General features: G+C 58.4%; 1 protein-coding gene across 1 annotated transcript; it reads left to right on the plus strand.

Moving 5' to 3' along the window:
• The first annotated feature begins 89 nt into the window (after positions 1–89).
• Tas1r2 (taste 1 receptor member 2) lies at positions 90–23581 on the plus strand. Its single transcript, XM_046418832.2, has 7 exons — positions 90–3633; positions 3847–6356; positions 9132–9432; positions 11438–12214; positions 13733–13942; positions 21062–21185; positions 22147–23581. The coding sequence occupies exons 2-7, from the start codon at positions 6085–6087 to the stop codon at positions 23073–23075; spliced, it is 2613 nt and encodes an 870-aa protein (XP_046274788.1). The 5' UTR covers positions 90–3633; positions 3847–6084; the 3' UTR covers positions 23076–23581.
• Positions 23582–25484: the final 1903 nt, after the last annotated feature.

A 25484-nucleotide genomic window follows, 5' to 3' on the forward strand; every position in this document is an offset into this window, starting at 1 on the left:
CCCTTCTAAGCCTGGTGGCCTTGCCAGTGTGCAGTCGGTAGCCCCCCAGTGCCCTCAGGTGAGGGGAGGGAGGGGAGGCCCTGATATTTGCGAGTCTCTCTGGAGGTGGCAGGAACTGGAGCTGGAGGACCTGGGTTCAAATCCTGGCTCACTGCCTCCCAGTCAGGTGATCTGCAAAAGATTTGCCACCTCTCTGACCGTCTGTCTCTTCATCAGTGAAACATTAATCCCCTCACGTACACACCTATGGGTTACCAAGGGAATAAGGTGCTTAGAACAGCACCAAAGGTAGAAAATGCTTCCCGTTACCCACTGTGGTCACAGCAACCACTGTCACTCGATGATTGGTTGATTTTATGTCAGCTTGGTTGGGCCACAGCACCCAGATGTTTGACTCAACATTCTGGATGTTTCTGTGATAGTATTTTTTAGATAAGAATAATATTTAAATTAATAGAACTTAAAAAGGAAATAGATCATCCTTCATAATGTGAGTGGACCTCCCATGATCAATTGAAGCCTTAATAGAACAAGAATGAACAGAAGGACTTCTGCCAGTGGAGTGCCCTTGGACATGAGCGGTCTCCTCCTGGGCCTCCAGCCTGCCCGCTATGCAGATTTTAAACCTGAATCATCTGCGGTCCTATGAGCCAATCCCTTAAGATCTTTCTCGTGTGTGTGTGTGTGTGTTCCCAGCGCTGGGGATGAACCCGGGGTGCTCTACCACTGAGCTACATAGCCAGCCCTTTTTATTTTGAGATGGGGTCTCTCTAAGTTGCTGAGGCTGGCCTCCAACTTACCATCCTCCTGCCTTAGCCTCCTGAGTTGTTGGGATGACAGGTGTGCGCCTGTCTTCTCTGATTTCTCTTGTTGGGTCTTTTCCTGGGGACCCCTGTCTCTGCATCTGTCTCCTCAGTCACAATTGTCTTACGAGTCGGGCTGCCACACTCCCATTTTGTGGATGACAAAACTGGGGTGCAGAGAGTCGGGGCACTTGCCAAGGGGTGTGGTGTCACTGGGAATCAGCCAGCTCTGTGTGGCCCCCAAACTACTCTCTCCCCGACCTTGACGTCCACACCTGGTGCTGACCGCCCTGAGGAGACCTGCTCAACTCAACCAATGCCGCGGAGGGGAGCACCCACGGCCCGTTGGCTGGAGCCTGGTCAGGCCCAGGCCCAGGCAGGCCAGCTGACCTCTGGAGGGACGTGTCCTGGCCCGTCTCCACCTTCAGGTAGCAGAGGAGGGCTGTTTCTAGCCCACATCTCCCTCCATAGTCCCCCATCAGGACCGTCGGCATGGAGGGTCTCAGAGCTGGGGAGGCGGGGGCCCGCGGCTCCTCGGCAGGCGCATCCCGACTCCCTCGTGGCCACCGCTGATTTGTGTGAGACGGGGCTGGCCTCCAGACAGGGAGCCCACGCGAGGGTGTGCCCCGGGACAGAGGACGGTACCTGGGGCGCCCTGACCCCAGCAGATGGAGGGGAAGGCTGGCATTTCAGGATCAAGGGCCACATGTGACTTGCTCAGGTCACTCAGTGCAGAGCTGGCTGGGTCTTGGCAGACTGGCTCATGCAGCCTCCGTGTGGTGCTGGGGACGAACCTGGGCCTCATGTGCTAGGCCAGTGCTCTGCCCCTGAGTGGCACCCCCAGCTCGTGTAGCCTCCACGGCGACCTTACCAGGTCGGTCACTCTCAGCTTTTGTGGCAGGGTTGGTGGAGGTCAGAGGTGGAAGAACTGGCCAAGGTCATGTGACTGGTTAGTGGAAGTGGGCTTGAACCCAGGCTGGGCCCGCGGCTCCTGCTGCCTGGCCGCTGCTCCAACAGGCCCCTGGCTCCCGCATGCTCTGCCGGGGCCATTGTATCCCCCCTACCCACCTCCGTGTCCTTTTCGCTGGGCCAAGGGGTGACAAAACTGCCACTCACTCTGTTCCCGTGGCCCTCCACCACCCTGAGCTTGGGGCTGGTGGCCTTCGAGGCCCAGCGGCTGCTCCCTGCCCGGGGAACTCGGGCCTCTTTGCATGGTCACCACCGTAAGTCCCCGTGTCCGTGGTCACCCAAGGAGTCCTTCATTTCCCTGCTGTGGCCAGGAGCCCAGCCGTAGCCTGGGTTGAAGCGGAACCATTTGACTGAGGCCGGACATCCCTGCCACCGCTGTCCCACGGGCTTCCAGTGGTGCGTGCCCTCTAAGGAAATGAGTGGCCACCTGGGCCAGCTCCAGGCCATTGGTCTGGCCCGAGCTTCAGCGGGGGTGGGCAGAGGAGGTCAGGTGCAGGCCCGGCCCCTCTGCAGGCCCTGGCCTTCCGCAGCAGTCCTGGGCTCTGCTTAGAGGCTGTACTGAGCTGGACGCGCCATGCCCGGGCATCGAGCCCAATGCTTCAGACACCACGTCTCATCCTCTGCACAGACCCAGGGAGCTCCGGTGTTTCCATTTTACAGACGGGGACACTGACGCCCAGGCAGGGGAACGGGTCACCAGGAACGAATGACACATCCCACATCTCCATTTGACAAGCACTTGGCATAACCAGCCCCAGAGCCAGACAGGCTTGGGACAGGATCCCTGGCCTTGACCCTCTTCCCTGTGCCTTGACCTCCCAGCTCGGGGGTCGACATTCTCAGGAAGCTGAGGAGGGAGTGAAAAGTTTAAAAATAAGGTCCCTCCCCACAGATTTTGCATAAGGGCGCTTGATGAACGAAAACTAGCAATTCCACCCTCTGTGACGTGTCTGCATCCCAGAAACACGCGTGCCAGGAAGGGGGCGATTCGGGTGTAGCTGAGAACCCACTGGCAGGGAGGTCTTCGCACTGATTTTCTTGGACCACGCCAGCCTGGGACCGAGGTGAACATATTTAGCCCCATTTTACAGATGAGAGACTGAGGCTCAGGGAGGTAGCGAGGGACCCAGGCAGGTTTGGTGAGGCGGGAGGAGCAGTGTCCACGCCACAGCAGTCACCCGGCTGGGGAAGTCCTAGGGGAGCCCTGGGGCCAGCCTGACCTTCCGCCCCCCCGAGGGGCAGGATGAGGAGACTGCTGGGGCTGAGCCTCTGAGAACTGCGGCTCAGGCCTCCCCAGCGGGCCTTCCCCAGCAGGCTGGAGAGCAGCTTGTCCCCCCGCCCTTCTCTGGGCTCCCTGCAGCCCAGCGTGGCCTGGCCGAGGGTGTGCTGGGAGAAGGGACCGGCAGGAGGGGCGGAGAAGCAAGTGGGAGAAGACAGACAGGGTGGGGGGCCGCAGCCTTGCCCCGGGCCCAGCCCCACACACCACCAGGGCCTGGGGGGAAGGAAGTGCAGGGCGGCCCCCTCCAGCCTGCGCCCAGGTCCTCTCCACAGCACCAGGGAGCGGATGCCAAGGCAAATGGGCACCTTCTGGACTGGTCATTTCCATGGCCCACCCCTCCCCTTCCCTGCCTCCCCACAGGTTTTGCATAAGTCTGTCGTGGCTGGCTGTCACCACGGCGACCAGTGGTCACACAGTGTGAGCCCAGGGACATCCGGTCCTGGACCAGGCTCTGAGGGTTGTTGGTCCACCTCAAGGTGCAGGCCATCACTGGATGACGATCACCAACGTGGCGTCCTGAGGACACTGGATGGCATCCACTCTGTCCCCCTGGGATGGGGGCAGAGCTGGACCAGAAGCCAGGTGCGGGACATCTTCCAGTGCTCAGAGAGAGCATTTGTCCCTGCTGACAGCCTGCTCAGGGGAACCCCATTGTTCCTCTTTATTGGAACCCCTCAGTCCCCGTGGATCCTGTAGGGTCCCATTCCAGCCTTGGGCAGCTTCAGTCTGTATAACTGGTAGGTCGCTTTGACTGAGTCACTGCCCCTCTCTGAACCTCAGTCTCCTCTTCTGCAGGATGGGAAGATAGCGGTCATACCTTGAAAGGTAGAATAGCCTAAGGTGACAGAGCGTAGCCATGCTCAGCACAGGAGCTGGCAGGTGGGGAGCCCTCAAGATGCGTCACCGTAGAAACACCTTGAGCTCATCACAGTCGCTGGACACTGAAGCTCCCACAGCACAGATCGGCCTCCCCTCAGGAGCCTCAACTGGCCGGTGCCATCCTCCTCCTCACCCGACCTCAGGGGCGCGTGTGATTGGCCTGGGGGACCCAGGGAAGTCAGCCTGCCTTCCTGGACTTTGGGTGACTGCCCCCTGGACCTCGTCTCCCTGTCTGCGTGATGGGAGTGAGCGTCTCTGCAGCCGCCTCAGCTCTGACTTGAAATGCCCCTCGGGGCGCCTGCCCACCTGGGCTGCCCTGCAGGGGCCCTGAGGTCTGTCCCTTGTGTGTCCCTGGCTCTCATGTCATGGCCAGTCCAGCCCACTGCACCGATGGCCTCCCCAGCTCCAGAGCATCCCAGGACCCCCAGCTCCTGTGTCCTCCCAGGTGACACGTGCATCATAGCGCCTCCCTGTGGCTGTGCCCGGAGCCGATCCTCCTCCAACACCTGTCTTGAGGGGGCACCGAGTGGGGGAAGGGCAGCACTGTCCCCTCCCCCTCGTGGCAGCACAGGTCTACGTGGGCCGGGGTCAAGGGCGGGCCCAAGATCACCAGGGAACCCTGAGTCCAGGCCTCGCTGGCTGGTTTTGTGTGTTTTTTTCAGGGATAGGGATTGAACCCCCAAGCTCCAGCCCCGCTCCTGTTGGTTTTGATTTTGAGACAGCTCTCGCGCGTTGGCCAGGCTGCCTGGAGCTTGCCATCCTCCTGCCTCCGCCTCCCGACTCGCTGGGGTCCCAGGCGCGGCCGCCACTGCTACTGATTTCAAATGCCCATGGTCTCACCTCGAGGACATCGGCCAGGAGGGGTCTGTCCCCGGCTCTGGAGCTGCTGAAGACACCCAACTTCCTCAGGGCAACTATGAGACACTTTGGGGACACAGAGGGACACTCTCAGCTGGGGAAGGAGCCAGGGGTGTCCCTGGTGGCTGTCCGTTTTGTTACAAGAAGGGACAACCTAGCACTTTGGCCGTCTCCCCTTTCTCCAGGGACAGCTCTGAGCCCTGCTGTTTGCAGGTGCTATTTTATTTAATTCCCACGCCACAGTCCCATGAGCCGAGTTATGATCCTTATTTCAACGGGGAGGAAACAGAGCCTCAGAGAGGTTAAGCAGCCTGCCCTTGGTCACACAGCAAGGCTGATGTCCAATAAAAGTCGTCAGAGTCGTGCTGCCTCGGGGTTCCCAGCAGGAACGGGTTGCAAGGCGAGGCTGGAAACAGGTCCTGGTAATGTGCAGGTGAGGGCTTTGCTGCCCAGCGGGTCCTTGAACAGGTGTGGGGCAGTGTCTTGGAGGAGGAGGAGCTCAACAGAGGTCACCTGTCACCTGTCTCTGTCACCTCTTCGTATCTTGGAGCCCCTCTCCCGTCAGCAGGTGAATGCCAGGGACAGCTCTGAGCGGTTTGATTTGCCCCCTGAGCCTCTTCCAGGCCCTGTCCTGGCCGTGTGGACAGGCCTTCTGTGTCCCCTGGTGGCGTCTCCTCCCTCCGACTCCTGGTGGGCACTCGGAGGGGCTCATCACAGAGCTGGGGGGGCTGGCTGACCATGTGGCAGAAACCCCGTGACGTCACGTGGAATGGCAGGCGGGTGACCTGTCATGGAGTCACACTGCGTGGCCTGAGCCCCAGCCCTGCTGAGTTCCAGCTCCTCGGCGCCTGAGTCTCCTCATCTGAGTGGGGGTGGGGACAGCCTGGCTGTTGGGAGCACTGAAGGAGGTGGGGCGGCAGGCCGTCCCGATGCCTGGCTCTTGCTGACAGAGGCCACTGGAGCACCCCGTGGGCCGGGTGCCTGTGCCAGGCCTGGTCTGGCTGGGCTCTTGGGGTCTTTTGCCACCTGTCCCATCTCCTGGGAGTGCCAGGGCCCTTAACTTCTGAAATGTTGAACGTTAGGGAGAAGAAACTTGTTCCCAGCCAAGTGGCAGGCGTGAGGGTGTGGCCAGGTCATAGGGTGCCTTCTCCCTCCAAATGGGGTCCTCCTCCCAGGCCACCCTGGGCTCTCAGGAAGGAGCTCCCTAGTTCTGGTCTCCTCTCCTGTCCCCAGAGCCTTGAAGCCCCCCACCTGTCCTGGTGCCCCACAGTCAGCAGCAGGACCGTCGCTATGTAAATGTCTGTGCAAATGTCCTGGGTCAAGCCTCCGGCTCCCCAGGGAGGCAGAGCCTCCTCCCGACACTGTCACTTCACGGCCATGGGGCGCCCGGGGAAGATGTTCCTCTCCCTAATCTTCTTGCTGCAGGTCCTGGCCGGGCCAACCCGGACCACCGAGAACTCAGAGTTCTATCTGGCTGGGGACTACCTGCTGGGTGGTCTCTTCACCCTCCATGCCAACATGAAGGGCCCTGCGCATCTCAATGTCCTGCAGGTGCCCAAGTGTGAGGAGTGAGTCTCGGTGGGAGGTTGGGAGAGGTGGCGGGCGTTGGGTGGGAAGCCAGGGCTGGGCCTGCGGCCCACAGGAGGCTGGGCCAGGGCGAGGCCTTAGGGGGCTCGTCTCAGGCCCCCTCGTCTGGGTCCAGCCTGCAGGTGCCCTGGGAGGCCACGCACAGTCCACATAACTGAATCTCTGACGATGGCGTTTTGTGACCCTGAGACCTGGGTCCTCCCAATGTCACTTCTGTCTGTGGCGTTACAGAACGCTGGAGCTTAGAGGGGTCCTAGGGACCATCAATACCGTTCTTCCCAACTTGGCAATGGGGGACGCCAGGGAGACCACACAGGCCGGTCAGACGGGGCCTGCCCTTGGGAGGCAGATGTGGTCTCCTCAGCGGGTTCTCAGATGGACGAGAGGCCTGCGTGTTCCGGGGGGCAGGGGGGCTTCCAGGGCTGCAGAGTCTCCTCTGGCTCCTCCTCCATGAGCCCCTTGGGATGACAGACCACCGAGACATGGGGCAGGGGACATCTTCCTGCCAGCACGAGGCCAGATGCTGGAGCCAGCCTGAGATGACATAGTGACCCTGCCACCGAAGGGGAGCGTTCCAGGGGGCAGAGGGGAGGGGCAGGGAGAAAGGCGGCCGAGGGCTGACCGCAGGCGCACCCCACTGACACAGCACCAGATGACAGGCTGGACTGAGTGGCGAGGGAAGGTGCCGGTGATGACACTGAGCGAGGTGCTGGGTCTTCTGATGCCGTGACGTGAAGGGCAGTCTAGTGACGGCGAGGCTGGTGGCAGGTGTGGGTGGCGAGACTGATGCTGTTGATGCCGTGGTGCTGGTGGAGGAGCATTGTGGGGCTGGTGCTGGTGGTGAGGGTGACAGTGGTGGTGGTGGTGACAGTGGTGGTGGTGATGGTGGTAGTGGTGGTGATGGTGACAGTGGTGGTAGTGGTGGTGGTGATGGTGGTGATGGTGGTGATGGTAATGGTGGTGATGGTGATGGTGGTGGTGGTGATGGTGGTGGTGGTGGTGATGGTGGTGATGGTGGTGGTGGTGATGGTGGTGGTGGTGATGGTGGTGGTGATGGTGGTGATGGTGATGGTGGTGATGGTGGTGGTGGTGGTGGTGATGGTGACAGTGGTGGTAGTGGTGGTGGTGATGGTGGTGATGGTGGTGATGGTAATGGTGGTGATGGTGATGGTGGTGGTGGTGATGGTGGTGGTGGTGGTGATGGTGGTGATGGTGGTGGTGGTGATGGTGGTGGTGGTGATGGTGGTGGTGATGGTGGTGATGGTGATGGTGGTGATGGTGGTGGTGGTGGTGGTGATGGTGGTGATGGTGATGGTGGTGGTGGTGATGGTGGTGGTGATGGTGGTGATGGTGATGGTGATGGTGGTGATGGTGGTGGTGGTGGTGGTGATGGTGGTGGTGGTGATGGTGATGGTGGTGGTGGTGGTGGTGGTGGTGGTGATGGTGGTGGTGATGGTGGTGATGGTGATGGTGGTGATGGTGGTGATGGTGATGGTGGTGGTGGTGATGGTGGTGGTGGTGATGGTGGTGATGGTGATGGTGGTGATGGTGGTGGTGGTGGTGGTGGTGGTGGTGGTGATGGTGGTGGTGGTGATGGTGGTGGTGGTGGTGGTGGTGGTGGTGGTGATGGTGGTGATGGTGATGGTGGTGATGGTGGTGATGGTGATGGTGGTGATGGTGATGGTGATGGTGGTGATGGTGGTGGTGGTGGTGGTGATGGTGGTGGTGGTGATGGTGATGGTGGTGATGGTGGTGGTGGTGGTGGTGGTGATGGTGGTGATGGTGATGGTGGTGGTGGTGATGGTGGTGGTGGTGATGGTGGTGGTGATGGTGGTGGTGGTGATGGTGGTGGTGGTGGTGGTGGTGGTGGTGGTGGTGGTGATGGTGGTGATGGTGATGGTGGTGGTGGTGATGGTGGTGGTGGTGATGGTGGTGATGGTGGTGGTGGTGGTGATGGTGGTGGTGGTGGTGGTAGTGGTGGTGACGGTGATGGTGGTGGTGGTGGTGATGGTGACGGTGATGGTGGTGGTGGTGGTGATGGTGGTGGTGGTGGTGGTGGTGGTGGTGATGGTGGTGATGGTGATGGTGGTGGTGGTGATGGTGGTGATGGTGATGGTGGTGATGGTGGTGGTGGTGATGGTGGTGATGGTGATGGTGGTGATGGTGGTGGTGGTGGTGGTGATGGTGATGGTGGTGGTGGTGATGGTGGTGGTGGTGGTGGTGGTGGTGATGGTGGTGGTGGTGGTGGTGGTAGTGGTGATGGTGGTGGTGGTGATGGTGGTGATGGTGATGGTGATGGTGGTGATGGTGGTGGTGGTGATGGTGGTGGTGATGGTGATGGTGGTGGTGATGGTGGTGGTGATGGTGATGGTGGTGGTGGTGGTGATGGTGATGGTGATGGTGGTGGTGATGGTGATGGTGGTGATGGTGGTGATGGTGGTGGTGATGGTGATGGTGGTGGTGGTGGTGATGGTGGCCATTACATGTACGGGGTGATGATGGTGACAGTAGATAATGGAGTTGTCTGTGGGTGACGGAGTGTTAGTGAGGGTGGCTACAGGGATCTCAGTGTGGGGGTCACAGGGCAAAGAGTGACCCTGGGATATGGTATGGTGGCAGGACTGTGCCAGAACTTTCCCGAGCGGCTCCTCTTGGTTGGGGCTTGGCTTTCTCGTGGGGGGAGGAGGGCTGGCTCTCCCTCTGCTCTTCTCCCCTCCTTGCTCGCCCGCTCCGCCTCACCTGGCCGTGGCCCCCAGGTACGACCTGAAGGTGCTGGGCTCCAACCTGATGCAGGCCATGCGCTTCGCGGTGGAGGAGATCAACAACCACACGAGCCTGCTGCCCGGGCTGCTGCTGGGCTACGAGATAGTGGACATCTGCTACCTCTCCAACAACGTGCAGCCCGTGCTCTACTTCCTGGCGCAGGAGGACTACTTCCTGCCCATCCTCGAGGACTACAGCGACTATGTGCCCCGCGTGGTGGCTGTCATTGGCCCTGACAACTCCGAGTCCACCAAGACGGTGGCCAACTTCCTCTCCCTCTTTCTCCTTCCACAGGTGAGGCTGCCGGACCCTGGGGGAAGGGGCGGGGCAGGGGACAGAAAGGTGGTGACCCAGGAGGCTCAGAACCCTCCCCCACCAGTCCCAGCCTGGGGGAGGCCGCCCAGGCTTTGGAGGCCGACGGGCCTGGGGTGCATCTTGGCCGAGTCTCGGCTGCTGTGCGGCCTGGGCAGACCCCTGAGCCCTTCTGAGCCTGTTTCCCCACCTGTAAAGTGAGAGGCCTGTCTGCAGAGTGAAGTCTGACCCGCAAGAGTTTCCAGAGCATAGTAGGTGGTCAGTAATGCTATGGTTATTAAGTAGAGCTCAGGAATGAACACTCGCAAGGTGCTCAATGTTCTGTGAAAGTGCCCAGCACAAGATCTGCCCCATGGGGGTCCTCAGGAAAGTGCCATTAGGTAACCACTGCTAAAACTGTCATCGTCATCATGATTGAAAGTGCCCAGCCCAGTACTGGTTTAGAGTGCCTACTCATCAGAGAGCAGCTGGCATAAGGCTTGGCACACAGTAGGTTGTTATAACAACTGGAATCATTGCTGTAGTTTTTACCAAGTAAAAGCACCTAACTCAGGGTCTTGACACTTAGTAGGTGCTCAGGAAGTGTTCATGTTTGTGTGGGAAGCATCTAGTCCAGGACTGAAGCCATCCTGTCATTCAGGGAACAACTATTTCTTGAGCACCTACTGTGCGCCAGGTGCTGTGGCAGGTGCTGGGGATACAGCCGGGAACCAAAGAAGCAAAGCCACTGTCCTCTTGGGGTCTGTCTTCTAGGGGGAGGGAGACAACAGGTGAAATAATCGGTGCTCCAGAATGTTCCAAGGCGAGACGCTCAGTGGATACAGGGCGAAGTCGAGCAGTGGGGCGGGAGGCAGGGGCAGAGGGGGAGACGGGGTGCAGGGAGGGTGCAGGCTTCAACAGGGAGGGGCTCAGAGCACCTGGGAGAAGCACCTTCCAGGAAGAAGCAGCTGCACAGAACTGGGCCACCAGGACCCGGTGGGGGACAAGGAGAGGTCGGGGAGGCAGGGGGTGGGCCCTCGATGGGCCCCTTAGGGGCCACTGAAGGCCTCTGGCTTTTCCCGAGTGGCGCCAGGAGACTTGGGGGGTTTCTGCACCGAGCAGCGGCGTGGCCCGTGGCCCGTGTGCACAGGGTCAGCTGGGCTGCACGGGGGAAGGTGCGAGGACCACGTGGAAATCCAGGCCGGGGATGACGATGGCCCAACTGGGCCCGGGGGGCGGTGGCAGGTCTCGGATGGACACCTTCTGACTGAATGCGGCCTGGTGAGAGGCGAGGATGAGGACGGGCTCCCTGCTGAGGGAGGGCAGGGCTGTGGCCTTGTGGGATTCCAGCGCAGTCAGGGCACGTGAGGTTTGAGAGGTCAGCAGCTGTCACAAAGCCAGCCTGGTGTCCCCGAGAGGCCTGAACCTGGTGGATGCCAGGAGTGTTGGCATGGAAACGGTATTTACCGCCACCGGGCGGTGTGGGGTCACCCCCGGAAGGACGGCAGATGGAAAAGAACCAGCAACACAAGGGAACAGAAGGCGCATCGGGGACAAAACCAAGCGGTGGAGCGGGAGGCCAGGGGAAGAGAGGGGGCCTGCGGATGGGCCTGGGGATGACGGAGGTGCTCAGGGACACACAGTAGGTGCTCAGGAAATGTTGCTGGGCGGCAGGGAGGATAACAATGCCTAGCCAAGTGCTTGTCAGCTGCTGACTGTGATGATGATGGTGAGTGTCACCTAGCCGGTGTGGCACACAGTAGGCGCTCAATAAGTGCTATTGCAATGATATCATCACAATGCTGCTGATGCAAAGCACCTAGCTGGTGCAGCACACAGTAGGTGCTCCCATATGACTGCAGGACGACCCTGACAGTGGTGGTGTGAATACCCAGCCCTGGAGTGGCTTGCAGCACGTGTTCCCCAAATGTCACCAAGGTGATGACGGCAGGTGGGCCCCCTTCCCCGTGGGCGCCTCACTAACGCCGGCCACCCCTCCCTCCGGCAGATCACCTACAGCGCCATCTCTGACCAGCTGCGTGACAAGCAGCGCTACCCGGCCATGCTCCGCACGGTGTCCGGCGCCAGCCACCACATCGAGGCCATGGTGCAGCTGATGCTCCACTTTGGCTGGAACTGGATCGTGGTGCTGGTGAGCAACGACGACTATGGCCGGGACAACAGCCAGCGGCTGAGCGACCGGCTGGCGGAGGGCGGCGACATCTGCATCGCCTTCCAGGAGGTGCTGCCCATGCCCGAGCCTGACCAGACGCTGACGCCCGACCAGCGGGCGCACCTGAGCGGCATCCTGCTCAAGCTGCAGCAGACCACGGCGCGCGTGGTGGTGGTCTTCTCCCCCGAGCTGGCCCTGCACGTCTTCTTCGACCAGGTGCTGCGCTGGAACATCACCGGCACCGTGTGGATCGCCTCCGAGTCCTGGGCCATCGACCCCGTCCTGCACAACCTCACCGAGCTGCGCCACACGGGCACCTTCCTGGGCATCACCACCCAGGAGGTGCCAATGCTGGGCTTCAGCGAGTTCCGCATGCGCCGCGCTCAGGACGGACCGCCGCCCCCCAACAGGACCAGCTCGCGGGCCACCTGCAACCAGGAGTGCGACGGCTGCTTGAACATCACCGAGTCCTTCAACACCATCCTCACCAGCTCCGGGGAGCGCGTGGTCTACAGCGTGTACTCGGCCGTCTACGCCGTGGCCCACGCCCTGCACAGCCTCCTGGGCTGCACCCAGACCCACTGTGCCAAGGAGGTGGTCTACCCCTGGCGGGTGAGGCCCGAGGGGCAGGACAGACTCCACTCTGCCACGGGGCGCTGCCTGCCTCCGTGCCAGGCTGCCCTGCCTCCCGGGGCACTGGGCAAAGGGGTGCGAGAGGCCACGGGCATCACTAGGCTCCGGATGCATAGAACCCGAGTACTTCCTGGTGCCCAAGCAAAATTCCTTTTAAAATTAGTTGCCATCCAAGAGAGTCAGTCTGTCCTTGGAGATTCAGGCAGAATTTGCTGGAATGAGTCCCAGGGGCAGGGGGTGCTTCAGTGTCCCCTGCAGGGTCTCCGGGGTTGAGGGCCTGGGGAAGGGCCTGTGCTCCTCATGGGCTCCCCGAGGCCTGCATCCTGTTCTGCTTGGCCCCGATTCTTACCTGGAATCTAAATCTGTGTTTTTCTGCGTTCACACACACACAGCCCACCAGGAAGCCTTCCGGCCTGTGGAAGGTTTTACCGAGGGTCGGGGAAGCAGAGGGGAGTCGGAGATGCACGTGCTGTGCTTTGCTACTGGACATCTCTGCTCTTCAACAGGTCCAGAGCCAGGACCTCACCCCCTGAGCAGGGAAGGGAGGACTAGGACCAGCTCGCTTAGGGATCTTTCACTCTGCCAGACCCTGAGATGGAGGGAGCCCTGGATCCCCTGTAGCCCAACAGATCATCCCATCTATGGAGGAGAAAATCTAGGAGACAGATTGGTAGGCTATCTCAGCTGGAGGCTCTTTTGGGGTCAGCCCAAAGAGGTTCAGTGACTTGCTCAAAGTCACACAGAAAATTGAAGACAAGAGGCAGGACTGGAATTCAGGCCAGAGGATGCCCCATTCAGAGCACGCTGCACTTAGTACCAGTCTCTGGGGGTGGGTAGGGACTACAACCAGAGCTGACCCCAAGGAATGGGGAGACAGGGAGGACCCAGGGAGCAGGGCAATCCCCTGCTGGCCTTTGTGGGTGAGAGACACAGTGCGCTCTGGGCCTCTTGAGGATGACCGTGGTGACTTACAGGGAAAAGGGGACCCCTTACATGGGTCCCGGGGAGGGGAGTCTGTGCTATTTCTCAGGCACTCTGTATGCCCCTGGTGTAGATTAATTCAGAGCCCAGAAGACATAGGGCCCTGCTGCTCCCACTCTGGAGAAGAGGAGACTGTGTTCTGAGAGGTTAAGTGACAGGTGTGGGGCCTCAGGGCAAGTGGTAGAGCTAGGGTCAGGACCCAGTGCTCCTGATTCCAAGGCCAGAGCCCTCGGACCCCAGAGCCTCCCACATGGCTTCTTTCTGAGGACTTCCTGCCCGGATTTACAGATGTGGAGCCCGCGGTTGTGGGTGGAGCCCGCGGTTGTGGGTGGAGCCCGCGGTTGTGGGTGGAGCCCGCGGTTGTGGGTGGAGCCCGCGGTTGTGGGTGGAGCCCGCGGTTGTGGGTGGAGCCCGCGGTTGTGGGTGGAGCCCGCGGTTGTGGGGTGGTGCCCTCGCTCGGGACTGGCCAGACTGACGCCGGCTCCGCTTCTCTCTCCCTCCCTCTGACCGCTCCAGCTACTCGAGAAGATCTGGAAGGTCAACTTCACCCTCCTGGGCAACCAGATCTTCTTTGACCAGCAAGGGGACGTGCCCATGCGCCTGGACGTCATCCAGTGGCGATGGGATCTGCCACTGAACCCCTTCCCGAGCGTCGCCTCCTACTACCCCGCGGAGCGGCGGCTCAGGAACATCCTCAACATCTCCTGGCACGCCCACAACAACACGGTCAGCCCCGGGCACCGGCAGTGGGTGGCCTGGGCGCTCGTGCTGGGGTGGCAGGGCCCTTTTTATCAGGAGGGAACCCAGAACTCAGCGTGGGTGGGTGGGGTGGGGGTCTCTGTTTGTCCTACAGTCTGTGTCCTGTCCTTCCCTGTTGATGGAGAACTGGGTGGTCAGGGGGATGCAGGGGCCTCTGCCAAGTAAACTTCACTGAGCTTGTGTGCGCCAAGGACTTCAGTTCTCCTGTCATTCCCCAGGGGATGGAGGCTAACATCTTCCCAATTTATGGGTTAGGACACTGAAGGCACAGAGAGGTTGCTTGACTTGCCTAAGCCCACACAGCTTGTCCACAGTGGAGCTTCCCTGTATATAGAACTCTGCTCAGCCTGTCGTTGAAGTCTCAGGCTTTGTCCTGGTAGCCAGGCCCTCGACTGTGTCTGGTGACTGCCCATCTGCAGCTATTTGTGTTACCCTCTTTGGAAAAGAGACCATAAAACAGAATTCTGCAGGAGCCGGTGAGATAGAGAGCAGCCTGGTGGAGTTGGGGAGGGGACCCAGGACCTACAAGCATCTCCAAGGTCCTTTGTCACTCTCCCTGGTTCCAGAGGAGCCTGGGGCTGCAGCGAGCACTGGGCGGAAGCAGACAGTCCTGGGCTGGAAGCCTGAGCTCAGCTGTCGCGGGCTGGTTCCTGCACAGGGCCGTGACGCTGCGGGCCCCCTCCTGGCTTCTGGAGGCTTCCGTCCCTCTCTGGCAAACCTGACCTGTGGACGCTCCACCTCCATCACCTCTTCCCCTTCGCCAGGCCTCCTGTTCTCCTCTGTGCGTCTGAGTCCAAATGTCCCCTCTGTAGAAGGGCACCAGTCATAGAGGGTTAGGGACCACCCCATTTTCATATGTCCTCATCTTAACTTAATGTGTCTGCAGTGACCCTCTTTCCCATCAGGTCACCTACTGAGGTCCTGGGGGTTAGGACTTCAAGGGGACACAGCAGGCAGAGGCCCCTGCTTCCCCCTGTATGAGCCTGGGTCTCCTCAGAAATCTGAGATAAGAGATGAGCCCAGAATATTCTCCTTGGGGATGGAAGAGGCCAGAGAGTCCACTAGGGAGGAGGGACGGTCAGTCCCAGTGAGGTCCTCCACTGGACACTGCCTGAGCCAGTGAAGCCCCATCTTCCCAGGCCCTTCTGAGGAGCCACCTTGCCTCCCGAGGGACGGAAGAGGGCAGCACTGACCTGCTGGCTGCCGTCCCCTGGCCAGGAGTCAGTGGGAGTTGACCCTGTGAGTGCCACAGCTTCTAGATCACTGGCCTGAGCCCTCAGCTACCTTGTCCTTGCGGCTGCACCTGCTGCCGCTGCGCCTTAGCAGTGACCCCAAGGCTCCCTGTGAGCGCCCCGGACTCCAGACCACCCTTCCACCCGCCCCTCTCTGGGCCCTCATACTTCCTCCGTTCTCGGGCTTGCCATTCATTGGCATGAGGACCCCAGAATGCCAGGCGGTGACCGCAGAGCCCTGCGGTGCTTGTGGTGGGCATCCCCTGAGGGGACCGGGATCCTGCCTGCTATGGTCTAGGATGGTCGGAGGCAACGTGCCAAGTCCACAATGGGCCCCTGAGAATAGTGGTGGATGCCCTCTCCTCCCCGAGGGCCCGCAAGACCCAGCTCCTGGTGCTGTGGCCCTGGACGCCCGCCATTCATTCGGTGTACCTCACCCCCCAGGGCAGTGTCCCCACCCACAGGCGTGACCCTGAAGGCAGCCTGCTGAGCCTTGGCATGCCACCCCATCCCCTGAGGTGTGTGGGGTCCCGGGAGGACGTCCTTCAGTCTGAGCACCTGGATGAGGGTGGCCGGGGTCTGAAGCGAGTGGCCAGCTGTCTGCCTCAGGAACGGGGCCACCGAGGGGCTCAACGTTGGTCTCTGCTGTGGGAAGGTTCGGCCTTGGGCTGGGCTGACCACGGGGAGAGGGAGCCCAGGCCGGGACGCGAGTCCCAGGCACCGACACGAGGCGTCTCCTCGCGCCGGTGGCTCTCGTGCTGTCTCTATCTGTGGTTCCTGCCCCGCCCCGGGCCTGAGAAGCTGATGGTCACCTGGCGTCCTGGGGTCAGGTGCTTAGGATCCAGGACAGCCCAGCAGGATTCTGGGGTTGGATTCATCAACCCGCATCCACGCTCAGATGGTCACATCTGCTTGGTGTCCTACCCTGAGGGACAGAATAGCCGGCACAGAAGCCAGGGCTTTCTTTGTCTGGGCATGTGACTTTCTGTGTTTTGAAACCGGGAGCCCCTGAACCTGGTAAAGAGGGGACAGCCTTTTCAGGTTAATTTCCAAGAACAATTTGTGTGTTCCCCAAATCCAAACAACCGGTTCACCAAGTGCCCTACTGTCATGGCAGGGGGGTAGGGGTGACCAGTCTCCCACCTTAGAAAGGATGCCTGGCATTCCCCAGACCACTGGACCCCTAAGCTGTGCCCCCTAAGCTCCAGGGTTCTTCTTCTACCCTCTGGCATCTGCAGTGCTTCCTTGGACATAAACAAAAAGTACTGGTGCCGGGAGCAGTGGCGCGCACCTGTCATCCCAGCGGCTAGGAAGGCTGAGACAGGAGGATCGAGAGTTCAAAGCCAGCCTCAGCAACAGCGAGGCACTAAGCAACTCAGTGAGACCCTGTCTCTAAATAAAATACAACATAGGGCTGGGGATGGGGCTCAGTGGGTGAGTGACCCTGAGTTCAATCCCCGGTACCAAAAAAAAAAGTACTGGCTACTTCCTACTCAAAGATCCTGATAGCATGAAGATGGGTACCGTGGACCAGGTGACCTGCCAGGTCAAGGTGACCAAGCTCCACGCAGACTACCTTGTGACAGAGAGCAGCAGAGTAAATTTAACTGCATGATAAGCTAGCGAATGTTAGTAATTTGACATCTTTTAAAAAAAATTATTTTTATAACTACTCCAAATATTATTTTCACGGCTCCCCATAAGTTTGGGTCTGTTTTAAATTTTTGAAATTATTCACTATGGTAAAAACATATCGAATGCATCGTCTTAGCCATTTTTAAGTGTACAATATAGTGATGGGTCGGGGCCACAGCTCTCTAAAATTTTTCATCTTGCAAAGCTGAAACTCAGCTTTGGGTTTCCAGTGAATGACCCCATGCCCCCGCCCCCGGCTCCCTGGGAATGATCATCCCACTTTCTGTCTCTGAGTTTGACTACCTCAGTGACCTCGTGTAAGTGGACTCCGACAGTAGTCGTCTTTTTGTGAAGGTCGATTGTGTTTGAATCTTCATTAGTCTCAGAGTGTTTTCTACTTTCCCTTGTGAACACTCTGACCCACTGTTGTTTAGGGGTGTGTTATTTAAGGTCTCGAATTCTCTAATTCCCTTCTGTTGTTGATTTCTGATTTCATTACGGTGTGGTTGGAGAACACACCTGGCACGATTTCAATCCTTTTAAATTTATTAAAAGTTGTTTGGTGACCTGCTATGCAGCCTGTCCTGGAGACCTGTCATAGCTGGATCTGGGGTGAGACTCATGTGTGGAAGACTTGGTCCCCAGCTGGTGACTCTATTGGGAGGGGGTGGAAACCTTAGGAGGTGGAGCCTAGTGGGGAAACCTGGGTCACTGGGGGACCCTGGACTTTTCCTCTCTCTCTCTCTGCTTCCTGGCCACCCTGAAAGTGAGCCACTTTGCCCCACCACATCATTCTGCCATGATGTCCTAGTCCCTCAACCCCCAGGCCCATAAATAATGGAGTTGGCTGGCCATGGACTGAAACCTTTGAAACCTTGGGCCAAAATAAATATTTTCTCCTCTAAATTGGCTTTCTCAGGCATTTTCTTACAGTGACTGGCAGCCAACCCACACAAACAAGTCCCACATGCACTTGAGAAGATTATGTATTCCACTGCTCTTAGGAAGATCCGTGTAAGTGTTCTCTGGGTTTTATTGATTGATGGTGCTGTTCAAATCTTTTATTTCATTGTTGATTTTCTGTTTAGTTCTGTAAATTACTGCAAGTAGAATACTGAAGTTACCACCTATTGTTGAATATTATATGCTGAATTGTCTATGCCTTCAAAATTCTGATTTTTTTTTTTTTTTTTTTGCTGTATGTATTTTTGGGCTCTTTCGTTGGGGGCATACATGTTTATTTTATAGTTGCTGTATCTTCTTGATGGACTAGGTATTTATTATTATAAAATCTCTCTCTTTTCTTCTAGTAACCATATTTGTTGGTATTTCTCCCCTCTGGCTTCCATTGAGATTTTTGTCTTTGTTATTGCAGTTTGAATATAATGTGTTCAGTGTAGTTCCTTTGGCATTTATTCTGCTTGGTGTTCTTGAGCTCCCTGAATCTGTGCTTTTGTGTTTGTCACTGATTTTGGAAAATTTTCAGCACTATTACCTTAAGTCCTTCTGTACCTTTACCTCTTCTCCTTCTGGGATGTAATTGTCCCCTGGTTCTTAGATATTCTGGTCCCCACCCCCTATGTTTTTCTCTTTGTTTTTCAGTTTGGGAAATTTCCGTTGACAGATCTTCAAGCCCACCGATGCGCCCACCGTGGCACTTTATATTTCTGTTATTTTACTTGGGTCTTTTTGTTTCTAGCATTACATTTTCATTCTTCCCTAGAATTTCCATTTTTCTACCAACATTACTCATCATTTCTTGTTTTGCCCACTTTTTCAAGTAGAGCTCTTAGCCAATTAGTCAGTTGTTTTAAATCCCTTCTCTGATAATTCCAAAATATTGGTCATAGTTGAGTCTAGTTCTAATGACTGTATTGTCTTTTCAGACTTTTTTTTTTTTTTGCCAGTTAGCATGCCTTGTGATTTTTTTTTAGTGAAAACCAGACGTGATGGACTAGGTAAAAGGAACTGAGATCAATATTTTTAGTATGAGATTTTAGGCTTCTCTGGATAGGAGTTAGGCTATTTTTACTGTTTTATATACTGTGGGGTCATAAGCTAAAATTTCCTCCCGTGTCCCTTAGGCTTCCCTAGGGACTCTTTCTTGTGAAGTCTGGGCCATGCAGGTCTTGGCACCGTGAGCCTGGGTTACTGTGCAGGAGCCTGATGGATGTGGGGGGAGGGGGAGGGGCAGCATCCCTGGATCCTGGGATTAGGGCTCAGTCTCCCAGCAACCTGCGCCCCGATGTGCTCCCTCTCCCTTTAGGTCTCTGCTCTAGGATCACCTGCTCAGTGAGGCCTTTCTCACCTGCACATTGGACCTCGCAGGCTGCTCCCCAACGTTCCCTACCCCCTTCACACGGTTTTGATTTTCTTCACGGTATTTATAACCGTGGTCTGTCGTACTTCATGTTTCGGTCTCTCTTCCCCTAAGTCCCCTTGGAGCAGGATCTTTGTACCCATTAGTCACTGCTCTATTCCTGGTGCCCAGTGGCTTTCTGAGTGAGTGAATGTCCACAGGACGAGGTTCCAGGGCACGAGGCAGGATGGATTTGGTTACCTGGGAGAGGATGAAGAGGCTGTCCTCCACCATGCGGCCTGTGCAATGGTTTCATTAATGAGGTTCTTGGCATAAAGTTAGCTAGAAGAGATCGAAATAAAACACACAGACTCAGTTACCTTATTTCTATGGCCAGGTCCGAGACGGCTCCCCTCTCTGGCTCCGACCTCTAACCGCCCAGCAGGGCAGCAAGGATTACTCAGGGCTAGCAGGAGAGAGAGAGTGGACACGCCAGGGAGTAGCCTTTTATTGGGGAACAAGAAATTCAGGGGAGAATTCCATCCAATGAAGGTTGAGGGGGGACTGCACTCCAAGGTCAGGGTCAGTGATTGGGCCCCCGGGGTCAGTGGTCAGTCACACCCCACACGGACGGGTTCTCTCATCAGGAAAGGGCCGGGAAAGTTCCGACACAGCCAGAACGCCTCAGACCCTTAACGGGAGCCGCCCAGTCACGTGTCAGGATGGCTTCCCACACTGTCCAGTGTAGGAGTGGGCAGAGGATACACGGCGATGCTGCCCGGTGGTCGGTCTGCGTGAGGGGTGTGTGTGCGCGTGTGTGCGCGTGCATGTTGGTGTACACATCCCTGCACGTGAGAGGTCATGTGCCAGGCGGAGAAGACCAGGGGACCCTTCTCATGATGGACGTGTGAGGGAGGGTGACAAGAAATCTGGAAATGTCATCTGATGTCCATGCACGAGAGGACAGGAGGGGTGGAACACGAAGACAGAGACCTCAGAGGACCCGGACTTCAGGGTTGAGCAGAGAGGGCGCTGGGGCCCGGTGTCCCACGGCGACTCCCCTTGCTGGGCCCTGGGCTCTTCTTCTGTGAACTCTGTGACACTGTCCTAATTTGTCACCAGAATGATCTTCACCCAGCCCAAACCCAGCAGGCTGCTTGCACACTTGACAGCCCTGGTTGTCTCCCTCCGCCCCACATTGTTGGTGTGTCCCAGATGAGTTCAGAATGGGCCCTCCTAACTTGTCAGCTCGGCCCGCACACGCCGACTGCCACCATCTGCAGCTTCCTGGTCATGTCCCCCTCTCCTACCTTGTCGCTCTTACCGTTTCCTTTCCACGCCAATCCGTCCTCTCGATGCATGAGGCTTGGAGGCCTCCTCTGTGCTGGATTCTTCTAGGTTCTAGAAATCTTAGCGAAGATTGTCTTTGCCCAGCTGTTGTTCTCTACCTGAAACCCTGCCCCTCCAGAAGGACGTGCTCACTGACAGTCTTGGTTGCAAGTGACAGAAGATCATGGTAGCAAAGAGTTAATTTATTGCTGACATAATTGAAAACTCTAGAGATAGACTGTGGGGCTTCAGGCAAGGATGGATCCAGGGTCTCACTCTCTCCATCTCTTGGGTGCTTTGTCCCCTTTGTGACAAGATGGCTGCCAGCAGCTCCAGATTGCCTCCTGTCCTCTCAGCAACCTCAGAGAGTCTCCGTCTCAACAGTTGAATGCTTTCAGCAGAGGAAGGTGGACTAGGTCTCGGGCAGGTAAAACTAAGAGGGTCCTTCAAAGCTACAGTTCTAACGGCGACTCCAGGCTCTGTCCCTTTGCTAGTGAGGGCCAGGCTTCCCTCCCCTGAGCACCCCACTCTTTGGGGAGAGTATGGAGGCCCCGAGTAGGGAAAGGGTCTCAGGGTCTCTTGCCCCCCCAGGTCCCCACGTCCATGTGCTCTAAGAACTGTGAGCTGGGACAGAGGAAGAGGCCAGTGGGCATCCACCCCTGCTGCTTCGAGTGCATCGACTGCTCCCCGGGCACCTTCCGCAACCAGACCTCAGGTACAGCCCCCGCCAGGCCGCAGACCCACCCCTGCCCCGTCCCACCCTTCAACCAGACCTGCCTGGCCCTGTCCTGCCCTGGGAGGTGCGGGTCCCAAGGCCAGGACCACGTCTGATTCCTCGTGTGGCTCCCCGTTACCTGGTGGGGAGAAGCCATGGGGCCGTGCTCCCCCTGCACACAGCCCGGGCTGGGGTTTCAGGCAGAGAGTGTCCACTCGACGGTGCGCAGGTGAGCGGGCGAGTGGCTCTCCCCACAGAAGGACGGTCGGCCGACCCGGGCAGCACCCGCCCACCGCTCTCTGGCCCCTGCGTGCCCGGGGTGGTGCGGAGCCCAGTGGCGGCTCAGGGGCGGCGCTGACTGCAGGAATGAGCATCTTTCCCGAGAGACACCAGCTCCGGGGGAATGTCACCTCTGTGACCACTTAGTGTCAGCGCGGTTCAGAGTCGAGTCTCCACAGTTTTATGTTATGACTTCACTGATGGCGAGTTGAGTGAGAGGCTTCGGCTCCTGATAAAGCGCTCGCTTCGTCCTCCCGAGCTCATGGAAGGTTCCGCGGGCCTTCCCCTCCCGGGGGCTGGTTTTCACCCGCTTTCCGGGGCCCTCCAACCCAGGTGCCTGCCACAGCGGTCAGTGCTAGAGACAGTGCTGACCGAGGGGTTCCTTGAGGAGGCTGATGTCTCTCCCGCCAGAGGCCGGGTCTCAGGAGGAACTACAGTTGGAAGGCTCTGAGTCAAGGGGACCTGGGTTCAAATCCTGCCTCTTTAACTTATGTGCTGTGTGGCTTTGGGAAAATCACATAGCCTGGCTGGGCCTCAGTTTCCTCGTCTGTGGAATGGAGTTTCAGGGGCATTTGGAGAGCCAGCGGCGTGGACCCTGCCTGCAGGAGCCCCTTACCGTCTCTGGCCTGGGGCTGGGCCCGGAGGCAGGTGCACTGACAGGGGCTGTTGTGGGTTTTTGTAGATGAGTATGTGTGCCAGCCCTGCCCGAGCTCCTCGTGGTCCCACAGGAAAGACACCTCCTGCTTCCAGCGGCGGCTGACCTTCCTCGAGTGGCACGAGGCGCCCACCATCATCGTGGCCATGCTGGCCGCCCTGGGCTTCCTCAGCACGCTGGCCACCCTGGTCATATTCTGGTGGCACTTCCCGACGCCCATGGTGCGCTCGGCCGGGGGCCCCATGTGCTTCCTGATGCTGGGGCCGCTGCTGCTGGCCTACGCCATGGCGTGGGTGTACGTGGGGCCGCCCTCGGCCTTCCGGTGCCTGTGCCGGCAGGCCTTCTTCACCCTCTGCTTCACAGTCTGCATCTCCTGCATCACCGCGCGCTCTTTCCAGATCATGTACGTCTTCAAGATGGCCCGCCACCTCCCGCGGGCCTACGGCTTCTGGGTCCGCTACCACGGGCCCTACGCCTTCGTGGCGCTCATGACGGCCATCAAGGCGGCCATCGTGGTGGGCAACATGCTGGGCACCAGCACCAACCCCACCGTCCGTTCCGACCCCGAAGATCACAACGTCATGATCGTCTCCTGCCACCCCAACTACCGCAACGGGCTGCTCTTCAACACCAGCATGGACCTGCTGCTGTCCGTGGTGGGCTTCACCTTCGCCTACCTGGGCAAGGAGCTGCCCACCAACTACAACGAGGCCAGGTTCATCACCCTCAGCATGACCTTCTCCTTCACCTCCTCCGTCTCCCTCTGCACCTTCATGTCGGTGCACGACGGCGTGCTGGTCACCATCATGGACGTCTTGGTCACGGTGCTCAACTTCCTGGCCATCACCCTGGGGTACTTCGGCCCCAAGTGCTACCTGATCCTCTTCTACCCCGAGCGCAACACCACAGCCTACTTCAACAGCATGATCCAGGGCTACACCATGAGGAAGGACTAGCCCTGCCGCTGGGTCTGCGATGAGGCCTCGGCGAGGGGAGACGGGGCCAGGGTCTCAGAGGGACACGTGGCCGTCATGCCCGAGGACTCCCACCTCGCCCCGGTCGGTCACTTGGCATTCCTCTGAGGTTCTCTGCAGCCTGGCCATGCTTACCCACTTGGGGACGGATGCCTAAAAATGTCCACACTTTGTCCCTTCCCCTTGAGCTGTTTCATTTGTCAGGCGCTGCCACTTGCTTCTAGTAGACATGACCCAAGGTGACCTATTGGTCTCCAAGGACAAAGGCTGATTTAGCGGCTCACTGCCGCCACCTGGTGGTCGCCTTGGGCACCTGCAGCTCTAGCTCGTTGCCCTGAGTCCTGCTGGAGGCTGAGCTTCCCGTGCTGATGGGGGCTGGGGTTGCGCGAGCCCCCACGTGCTGCGTGGCGTCAATCCCTTTCCCAAAGAGCCCAGACCGGGCCTCCATGTTCTAGGTGACGGCTGGGCACAGAGGGTGCTTCATATGTGTCTGGGAATAAACCTCTCTTGGCAAAATGGACGGTCTTCCTTTCTGTTTCCAGAGGTTTCCTGAGGAAGGACAGGTGGACCCTGAGGGCTTGGTTTCTGTCCCAGCATTTCCCCCACCCAGCTCCGTTACCTTGGGTCAGTTACTTACTGTCCCCGAGCCTTCAATTCCTCACCTCCAAATGGGAACACGCGTTCCTTCTGAGGGACACTTGGGGGTCAGAGGTAATGTTGTAGGTGCTCAATAAACGCCACCTTCTGCAAACTGACCCACCCCTGACACATCAGGACAGCATGAGCGTCTGGCCTTCTAATGGCCAGATTCCAGGGTGTGCCATGCCCGGCCTGCGATGCTGGCCTCTGTAGGAAGTCAGCCTCCTCCAATGTCCCCAGAGCCCTGCTGCTGCCTGGGGGACCCAGGCCTTGGGCAGCCACAGAGCCAGCGTGCTGTGGCCTGACCACGTCTGCATGCTGCATCCTGGAGAAGCTGTGCCGTGGGGCGTGGTGGACTCCCTGGTGGACTCCAGCGGCTGAGGGGCCCTGGCTTTCCCGGAGGCAGGGGTCAGGCCTGGCCCCTCTCGGCTCACAGACCTCTAGTGCTGAGAGGCTGCCCAGAGGGACGAGTGACTGGCTCAGGGCACTCAGCCTGCAGGCGGGAGGGCCGGGATCGGGGGTTCCTTGCTCAGGAGAGGAACGAGCTCCCTGCAGCCTGTGGGCCTTCCCAGCACTGCCCAGGAGTGATGCAGCTCGTCCAGCACTGACCCCAGCAGAGACAGCTTCCATGAGCTGATTGACAGCTGGGAGGGCGGGCTGCCTCCTCCTGGTCCCTGGTTCACCTCTTTCACCCTTCAAGGCAGTGGGTGGTGGGGTCTTGGCTAGAGTCACTGGCATGCGGGGGGGTGGCCTTCCTTTTTAAAGTCACTTCTTCATAATGGTGGGGTGGTGCCTATTTTTCTTCCCCGGGCCTCCTTCTGGAGCCAGAAGAACAGGTGCGCCATGCATCCTGATGGCAAATCACCTTTGACCCCTCTCCTTCTGCTCCCAACTGGTTCCCTCACCACGGCCCCCTGAAATCAGTACCGCCTTGGGTGCCAGGTCCCAAGAGGTGTTTAGAAATATGAAACAGATGTATATCTCTCGGTCTTCACAGGGGTTTGGTTTCAGGGCCTCCCAGGGATACCCAAATCTGAGGATGCTCAAAGCCTCATGTAAAGTGGGTGGTATTTGCGTAACCTACACACGCCTCCCCATAAACTGTGAATCACCTCTGGGTTCCCTGTGGGACCTAGCTCAATGCAAATACCACATACCTCGGATACAGGGGCTGGCTGCAGTTGTACATACAGTCATGCCATCATGTTGACCACAAGGAGGACAAGAGGGGACTTTTAGTGCTAGGTTCTCTCCTAAGAATTTTACTACTTTACCCAGCTATTCCCCACCAAACTATCGGCCAGGTACTGTCATGACCCCTGTTTTATAGATGGTGGGAACAAAAGGTCTCGAAGAGGTGGTGGAGCTCACTCAGGGTCACTCCTGGGCTCACTCCTGCCCAGGAGCCACATCAGAGCCCTCATCCTGATGAAGTGACTGGATGGCCCTGCCTGGCGGGTCCAGGAACCCCCGGGCATGATGGGAAATCTCCCTAGCTGGGGACTGTACTGTGGGAGGGAATTCAGATTGTAGGGAGGTGGGTGGTGGGTGCAGTGATCAGGGAGGACTTGGGGGAGATGCACGGAGACTTCAAGGACGGAGAAGAGTTGGAAGTTGGGGTGTGGAGGGGGGGCAGGTGTGGGAAGTTGGGGTGTGGAGGGGGGCAGGTGTGGGAAGTTGGGGTGTGGAGGGGGGCAGGTGTGGGAAGTTGGGGTGTGGAGGGGGGCAGGTGTGGGAAGCCGGAGGAGAGGT

The sequence above is a fragment of the Marmota monax genome, unplaced genomic scaffold, assembly GCF_021218885.2.
Source record: "Marmota monax isolate L192 unplaced genomic scaffold, Marmota_monax_Labrador192_F-V1.1 WCK01_AAM20220418_F8-fsc00008, whole genome shotgun sequence".
Taxonomy (NCBI): domain Eukaryota; kingdom Metazoa; phylum Chordata; class Mammalia; order Rodentia; family Sciuridae; genus Marmota; species Marmota monax.